Raw genomic sequence first — 8,689 nt, 5'->3', positions numbered from 1 at the left:
ACGAGGGGCATGAGTGTGGCCGGGGTCACGCGGCCGGGGTGGGGGGCGGGGACTGGCCGAGCCATTGTGCGGCCTCTTGTGCGCGTCTCTGAAGACACACACACAAGGGCAAGGGGGCCTCGGCGGGCGTCCCCCCCGCCCCCCCGCGGGGACACACACGCTCCCACACCCTCGGCCTCGGGAGAAGGTATTTGAGGTTTTCTTCCATTCGTCTGAAGAAAAGGCACCTTCTATTGAAAGAATGTATTCAGGGACCTGGGAAAACTCATGTGCACTCAGCCCTCCCAATTACCCCCAGGTGGCTGTGCTCCGCGGGGCGCCACATCCCTTCCTGGCCGGCCTTTGTCTCCGTAGGCCCAGACCTCAGCTGAGAGTCTCCTCCTTAAGCCCCTGCCAAACCTCCTATTCACCGCACAGAGAGGAGCCTGCGAAGGTGGTGGGCAGACCCCCCCAACCCCCCACGCCCGGGCCCCGGGGTGGGCGACTTAAGACGCCTCCATCTGGGTTTTTTTTTTTTTAAGCCCAAAGAAATTGGAGAGCAATTAAGAGTCATGACTACACCCTGCCACCCTCCTCTCCCTTAATTAACTCCTCTCTCACACACACATCCCCCAGGTGGGGGCCACCCCGCCTCCGCCACCCGGCACCTGCTCGGCCCAGCGGTCCCCCGACCACCAAGGCCTCGGGGGGTGGGGGGAGCTGAGGAGACAATCACAGATAATTCCGGAGACCTAAGCTCACTCAATTCCCGAGAGATGGCGAGAGCGACCAGTTTTCCAGCGAAGACTGGGGTGAAGGACCGAACGACTAAAACCCAGAAAGCACTGGAGGTCGCAGGGTGGACGGACGCCTCAGAGACACACCTCTCGGGCACTGGGCGGCTCGCCTTGGCTCTGCTGCACCCAGTCGAACTCGCCACCCCTCTCCCCGCTCTTGTCCTGTCCTTCCTGAGAAGGAGGGGACACTGTTGGGGACACTGTTGGGGACAGGCCTCCTCTCGGTGAAGTCTCTGGGGTGCCCTCCCTTTGCACCTGTCCTGGCTCTGAAACACTGACTCATTCTGCCCCAAGGTGGACCCGCCCCTACAGCCCCCTTTCCTCAGACTTCCCACGGGGTCGGCACTGCCCCCCGAAAGGGGCACCGTGGTGACGGCCTTCCCTCCCGCCCTACCCAGACTGGTCTCCCTCTTTCCGAGTGGGAACCCCATAATAGACCTCATTTGGAGAGATACAACTCTTGTCCAGAATGTTCCACCTGCTCAAACCAGGAGTACGAGACCAAGCCATGCACCCCTACTCCTCTGTGAGGAGGGGGGCAGGGCTGAAAGCTGCAGAGAGACAGGGGCTAGTCCTTGGGACTTATCCACCACTCGTTAAATTCCTGTCTTCTTAAAAGAAAACTCCGCAGCACCCCGATGCCGCCGACGATGCTGGTTGTCACTGTCCCCTGCTCTCCAACCCTGTGGGACCTCGAAAACCCACTTCTGCGTACAGCCGCCTCTCTCTTTTCAAGGAGAAATTCATTAGCAAGCTCGTTAAAGATGGGCAGGGCTTTTGTTCTTTCTGGAAGTCAGACCGCACATAAAAATCACGTTTGAGTTGCTTCGTGTAAAGGAACCCACAAGAAACGCACGCGCCCTATGCCCTCATCTTGCCAGGTTCCGACGTGACTGGGAGAAATGCACTTGAAAATTCACCTGGGGTCTGAGCCGCAGTCAGGAGGCACGGGGCGAGGGACCCCGGAAGCGGCAACCCGCCCCACGAGCAACCTGCAGGCGGGGGAATGTGGGGGTGACAGCGCAGGGCCCTCTTTCACTTTCGTGAGCAGGGAGGCCGAGTGTGTCCCTCAGCTCCCATCCGCCCCAGGGGAGGGTAAGGGGGCCAGCAGGGCCAGCCTCCACACGAGGCCACCCTCTCGCCTCCGACATCTGTGCCCACCCGGACGCGTCCAGCTAGAGGCGGCCCCCAGGGAACAGCTTCCTACGATGAACAAAGTGGCCCCTCCCACTGCAGGGAAAGGTCCTCTGGCTGTGTGGCCGGTCAGGGTCACGTTTCTAGCCCCTACGGCTCGAGGATGGGCCAACCCACCAAAGACAGAACCTACTGAAAATAAGTATCTTTCAACACTTAATAATGGTCTTTCTGCAATCGGGGATGATTGGCTACGAGGCTGATTTATGATGTTATGTTTCGACTTCTTTAATTGAGAATTCGATCTATTTTTTTAATCTATTTTGTGTTTGTGACACACGAAACACAAAATATGTGTTTGCCTGAGACTGAATATTCACGAGTGCACCTGAAATACGGGTCAGCCCGAGGACAGGCCACCCCCAACCGCTGAGCAGGGTGAGGTGGGGGCCATTGACTCTGCCCCGCAGCTCAGCCCGCCTGGAGGGAGCCTGAGGTGCCCCTAAGAAGCGGTCTGGAAGCCCTGGGCGTTTGGCTAGGACTAGCTCCACGGATCTTTCTGGTACATTGGGGTCTGAACCCCAACCCGCCCCCCGCTCCCAGGAGTGCCGCACCCTGCCTTGCATAAAGCGCATGGCCCCGGCCTCTTTTCCACATCACCGTTTGCAAGTGGCTCAGCAAATGCCAGCCGTGGAGTAAATATCACAGGGCAGCGTCTCCCGGGGGCCCCCTGCCTGGGTCTGGCCTTGGGCACATTCCCCGCCTCTCCCCGGCCTGACGGGCTCCCCCAGGAACAGAAAGAGACAAAGCAACAGCCCCCAGTCTGGATCCCTCTGCCCCTCTCTGCCTACGCCAATGCGTTTTATTTAAAAATAATGTCTACACCCCACTTCCACTTCAGGGGCTGCAGAGGAGTGTCTCGGAGACCTGCGTTTGAGGGAAGGGCCCACGGGGGCCCAGCAGGCTGCTCTGCCTGCTGGGCGGCGGGCTGCACTCACGGCAAGGCACGGCAGGCAGGGCCGCCAGCTCAAGCGCGGAGCCGTGTTCCCATTTTGCCGCTTGCAGAGACCCCGTGTGCAAGCGTCACGGGGAGATGCTGGCTTCTGGAGGATCGAACCCATTTCACCCCCGGCCTCTCCCACCCAGACCACTGGGCAGTCTACACTCATCCACTTACCCGGGCAACTACCCCAGGCACGGCAGACTTGAGGCCTGCCAGGTGCTGAGCCAACTCCGCACCAGCTCAGCCCCATTGGGCCGCTGGCTCTGAAAACACCCGCGCCCCTCCCACGGGCTCACCAACCGGGACCCTCGGTTAAGCCTCCTCTCTTCCTGTCCGCCTTGTGCTTAGCTGCCACATGGGCCCAGTCACTGCATGGGACCTCCCGAGATCCCTGACTTGCCCCTCCAATGGCTTTAGGCACCCCACGAGGACCTCGGCCCCGAGCCCCCAAAGGTCCCATTAGTGCGTCTTGAATAAGTGGACCACGGATGAACACGCGGTGAGTCCTGGAGGGATCTGCAGCCGGAATTCTAGGCTTTCCTCTTGCCCTCCCCACCATGACCGATTTTATTCAAACAAACAAAACGTTCCCATCTCGTTGTGATTTCAGGGGTGAAGAAAAGAAGCCACGAGAACTCACTCAAAAACCACTATTTGATTAAAGGACATTATCAAAGCCTCGTGTGTGAGAAGCCAGCATTCTCTTAGGGGCTGACGTTACCATGGCTTGGGAGAGAAATGTTTTTCCAGCTACAGAGCAGACAAGCATTCTTATTTCATCTCCAAACGGGAAGGCGGGGGGAGGAGGGGTGCAGTGCTTAGGAGAACAAATACACCGTGTTCATGGGATTACTGTGCTGAGCAAAGCTCTGTTGAGGACCTACTGTGTGCCTGGCCAGAGCTGGTTGTCAGGGCCCAGAGCAGAGTTTACTTACCGTATGGGGACCGCAGCACGCCGGCGACCCAGGTGGCCCCCACGCACGCTGGCTCAGTGAGGCAAGGCAACTTGCGGACCCCAGGCCTCCCGGGTTAAGCTGGAAGCAGTGCCCCTCCCCCAGGTTACATGTGTACATTCTTGAGCAGAGAGACATGAGCTGGACCTAATGAAATCTTAGTGTCCCGAGAAAGCTAGAAACTCACCCCAAACCAGGAAGGAGGCAGGAGGCGCGAGGCGTCAGGTGACCGTCGGGAAGAAGGCGGGGGTCCGAGGCCGTGGTCCTCCGGGGCCGGGGGGTGGGGGTCTCCTGCTTCTTCCATCCGGGTCTTCGGCCAGCCCAGCCAGGTCGCAGCCGCTGTCCTCGGGGAGGGACAGAACATCAGAATCACAGGAAGGCGAGCACCCCGGAAAAGCCTCGCGTGCATCAAGAGAAGGCACCGAGCCCAGTCTCACCTGAAGTTGGTTTTCGGTGGAGGGAGGTGGCTCATGGGTATGAGCAATGGCGGGAAGAGGTGCGCGGAGCCACAGGCCTGGGTGGCAGCCCCCAAACCGACCCAGGACCTGGGACGGAGCCCGGGACGTGCAGGGCCAGAGCGGGCCGCGGGGACACCTGCTTGGGCACGACGAGAAGGGGTCTGGGGGGGAAGGAGTGGAACAGTGTCACTCGGAACCCGGGGAGCCAGGCCCCCAGGAGGCGGCTTCTGAGTGTGATCAGAGGTGGCATGCCAGCAGGGGCTTTGTCCCCCAGGGGCACTGGGGACCTGCTGGCAACCTGGGCAGCACTGAGGACTGGCTTCTAGGGCTGGGGTAGGAATATATGGACCCAGCAGCAGGGCCAGAGGTAAACAGGTAAACAGGTGGAAGGTGGGTGAGGCAGCAGGCAGGGCCAGGTAACACAGGTGTGGGCTCAGCCAGGAAAACCAACCTGTGAGGCAGGGGGCTGGGCAGCTGAGGCCCAGACCGTCATGAGCCGGTGACTCAGGCACAGAGGGGGGAGTCGGTCAAGCCGAGCGAGAGACTGTGGCAAGCAGGGCTCCAGGTGGGCAACCAATCTGGCTAGCGGAGAGCCAGGGGGAGGAGCCGCCAGGTAGAACAGAGCAGGTAGGCAGCCAGGCAGAGGCAGAGCCTACGGAGCTCCCTGGAGGTTCCCAGCCCTCTGTCCTTTGCATGGCACAGGCCCCAGCCAACGACAGGCGGGCAAAGGAGCTGGATTTAGCCCCAGAGGGAGGAAGGTATCATGGAGGGAGGGGTCCAGATCACCGACCCCCAACTCAAGAGGGAGACCTCTAAGGCCAGTGCCAGAGGGGACACACACCACAGCTGTCCGTACGCTCCCATGACGGCGAGGAGCGGAACAGCCTTCAGCACTCAGCTACGGGATGGGGGGGAGCAGAGAGGGCGGGAGGGGCTGGCCCCCAGAGGCCCGGAGCCCCGGCGATGGGCACGTTCGAGCCTCCTCCGGGGGCCTGTTAAGGTCACTAGCCAACAGGCCAAAGTGACCAGGCCCCGCCCCGCGCACTGCCCACCTGCCTACCTTCTACAGGACGGAGTCCGCCGTCCAGCGCTGGGTCAGCCCTGAGGGCCGCCCTCAGCGGGGGCAACCCCCCGGCCCACCCTCCCGAGGGGCTGAGGCCATCAAGGGACGCGCTACGGTGGCGAGCGCCCAGTCCAGGGCCGGGCTATGGGCTTGCTCAGTAAGGATCAACTGTTGAATGAAGGAGTGAACGCGTGAGTGAATGAAGGCGTGAGACTGGTCGGGCCCCCAAATGGGGCAGGAGGCGACTCGAAATCCACCCTCCACCCTTTTGACCTACAACTCTCGGCGTCCCCAGCAAGTCCCACCTAGCAGCTGAGTATGGCAGTCAAGTTCCTTCATTGACTCACCTGTCCAAACATACATCCCACATACTCTTACTGAGCCCCACGTGTTGCCAGGCGGGTCCTGGGACACCCAAGGGAGCTGTGGGCTGGCCTAGAGCACCCCAGAGGACCGGGTTAGGGGACGGGGTGGAGGGTTGGGGAAGGAGAGAAGGGAGGGTGAACAGTGGAGGTGGGAGCAGAAAACCAGAAAGAAACTCAGACTGAAGGAGTGACATCTCCTGGGCCCCTCGTTCAGGCGAAACCACATCGTCCCATCACCCAGCCTCCGGGATTCACTTAGTGACAGATGCTGAGACCGAGGGGCTCTACAGGAAGGAGCACGAAGCCCCCAAGATCCTAACGCCTTTCCAACCCCAGGTGCCTGCACGCTGGAATATTGATGACTCTGGGCTCGTGCCTTAATTATTGGTGCGCGTTTGAGGTGAGAAGGGTCCCAGGGATCACTTTTTCCTACTTAAAATGTGTCCTCTCGCTTAAAAACTCCAGGAACTGCTCTATGACTTCCCTCCAGTAACTGGATGGCGGTAGGAGTTTTCGTGGGAGCCCCATTTTCAAAAACTGCCACCTTCATCCAGTCCCCTAGTCTGGGCGACATCGGGGTCACCTCCAAGAGGTAGGCACCCTCTGACGCTTTTATTGGGGTTTTGCTGACTCGGGGGAGAGCGTCTCTGACACAGACCCTTCTGCCAGCAGACGAGGGGGCCCCGCTGGGTTTCTCGCTAACACAGCTGTCGGTTCAACTACCTTTCACTTAACCCTGAGTTTTTCCCATTTGGCTGAAGGTCTGGCCAGAGCCTGAAGTTCAGTCGGAGTGACCTAACGGGTCTGCCTCGGGCGGGGAGCAATGTCCAAAACTCAGGACACACAAGTTTCAGGCTCAGGCCACACCTGCGGCCATGAGCGACTCGGGGCATTCGAGGACTAGACAGGAGGTTCGGGCAGCAGGGTGGGGGGCGCAGGCCACGTGGGAGAGAATAGGAAGGGCACAAGAGCCACAGGTTCTGGTCCTGGGTCCGAGTTGTAACGTCCCCTCTGCATTTGACTCACTGCGCGCTGAACCTCTCTGCGTGGGACCTGAATGTGAACCCAAAGCATGCCCTCCCATGGCGGGGGCCTCTGGGGCTACAATGTCCACCTTTTTTTTTGGCCTGGATGGGACAGCCCGTGAAGGCTGACTTTGTGCTGATCCCACAGGGTCTATGCCTACAACTCGGTGCTTTTTTGCCTACCATTTGGTGCCCCTAAGTGTTTAATGGCCACTGGCTTTTGAAACAAGTCAGGCGCCGCACCCGAGCTGGGGCCCTGCACCCCGGAGGACCGGCCTGGCCGATGCAGCTGCGTGTCGGGCCCAACAAAGACACTTCCTGCAAAGCAGCCCTGTCCCCAGAGCGGCCTTCAACCTCCCACCCCGCTCAACGGGCCAGACCCAGACTTAAATGAGAGCAAAGGAAACCCCAGCTCCGGCCCCGAAATTAGTGTGGCCTGAAGACTGCGTCGCCCCTGCCCTGCAGACGCCAGTTCACCTCATCATGACAATCAGCGTGCTTTTTCTCCTCAGACAAAGGAGGCTCCTCATGAGACAACCCCTGGAAGCCAGCAGCTACCTCATTAACAGCCTCTTCCTTGACAAGGCCCGAGATTAGCCCCGTGTTCATTAGGGGAAAAGGGCGGAAAGCAGAATAAAACTGGAAAACACAGCTGGGGGGAGGGGGGGCCTTCTGCTGGCCATTCATTCATTGAAAGACTCCGTGTACCTTCGGGATTTAATCACCAGCAAAGGGGCCGGGGCGGGTTTAACCAGGATGAAGGAGGTAAAGAGGTTAAACTTGATAGAAGGACTTAAAGCCCCAAAAACGGGGCAATTTGATTTGAAAGCTTCCTGGGATTTGTCCCCGGGATAATCAATTTAAAACCTTTTTCCTGTTTATTTTAGCCCAACCCGACACAAGAGGAAACCCTTCTCTGGGTGTGTTTTTGGTAGATTAATATTTTCTAAGTCTCCCCTCCCTGCTTACTATTTTTTTTTTTTCTTTAGTGTTTTAATTCTTTTCTTCCTTCCTACTTTACTTTCCCCCCCTCCCCTATCCACTTCTTTCTTCTCTCTGTGGTCTTCCCCGTGGGAACTCAACCTGTAAGGAAATCTGACGGTGACCCCTCTCATGATATTTTCTCACGAGTACTTTATCGATCTGATTTCAAGTCCCCAAAATACTGCCTGGTTCTTCCTGGCAAGGTGGCCCACCTGACCTGCCAGGTGAAGATTACGAACGCTATTTTGCGACAGAGAAGGGTGGTTTGGAGGGACGGACCTGCCCCAGGCCCTCCGCACCAGGCGGCTGAGCCAGGACTCGGAGCCAGGGGCGGATGGGAGGGGGTGAAGTTCCAGAAGCTGGGAGACGTGCACGTGCCAGTTCTAGGGGTTCCAGGAGGTGTCCCTGTGAAGTCTACAGGAGTGTGTGTGTGTGTGTGTGTGTGTGTGTCACCAGATGTGAACCAGGGCCGAAAGCCACGTGAGAGGAAGACTGGAAACACGTCCACGTGTCCAAGTGTTCACGTGTCCGTGAGCCAGAAACAGAGAAGCCATTACCTTAGCGACAGCCGTTCGACGGAGGAGAGGAGTCAGCAGGGGGCTGAAGAGGAAATTGGAGGTGAGGAAGGAAGACAGCAAGTGTGGACAGGCCTGTCGAGAAGCGCGGCTGCGAAAGGAAAGACAGAGACTGTGGTGGCCGCAAGGGACAGGTGGCCCCTGGAGACGCAGGCTGCCGAGGGGGCAGTTAGGAAATCAGAGGGTGTGCCAGGCGGCAGAAGGGAGGTCCAGGGTCTGAGAAAGGAGGGACCAAGGGCAGAGGACACCTCTTTCTTTTACAACACAAGAGGCCACGGGAGGGGTGCGAATGTGTCACTGGACCCCAATCTGCAGAGCCGCTTGACAGCCTCTGTTCCCCTGGGAGGCGACAG

The 8,689-nt window shown here is 59.0% G+C and overlaps 1 protein-coding gene across 1 annotated transcript in view; it reads right to left on the bottom strand.

Moving 5' to 3' along the window:
- LOC102878873 overlaps positions 1 to 8,689 on the bottom strand; it is a 42,468-nt gene that overhangs the window by 17,941 nt on the left and 15,838 nt on the right. The window contains exons 6-7 of the mRNA XM_015599596.1: positions 4,304 to 4,485; positions 4,054 to 4,210 (exon numbers count right to left, since the gene is read on the bottom strand). Coding sequence (XP_015455082.1) covers positions 4,054 to 4,210; positions 4,304 to 4,485 — 339 coding nt within the window. The remainder of the gene's footprint in view (positions 1 to 4,053; positions 4,211 to 4,303; positions 4,486 to 8,689) is intronic.

This window comes from Pteropus alecto, unplaced genomic scaffold, assembly GCF_000325575.1.
Source record: "Pteropus alecto unplaced genomic scaffold, ASM32557v1 scaffold8, whole genome shotgun sequence".
Taxonomy (NCBI): Eukaryota; Metazoa; Chordata; class Mammalia; order Chiroptera; family Pteropodidae; genus Pteropus; species Pteropus alecto.
This window is presented reverse-complemented; position numbering and strand designations above follow the sequence as displayed.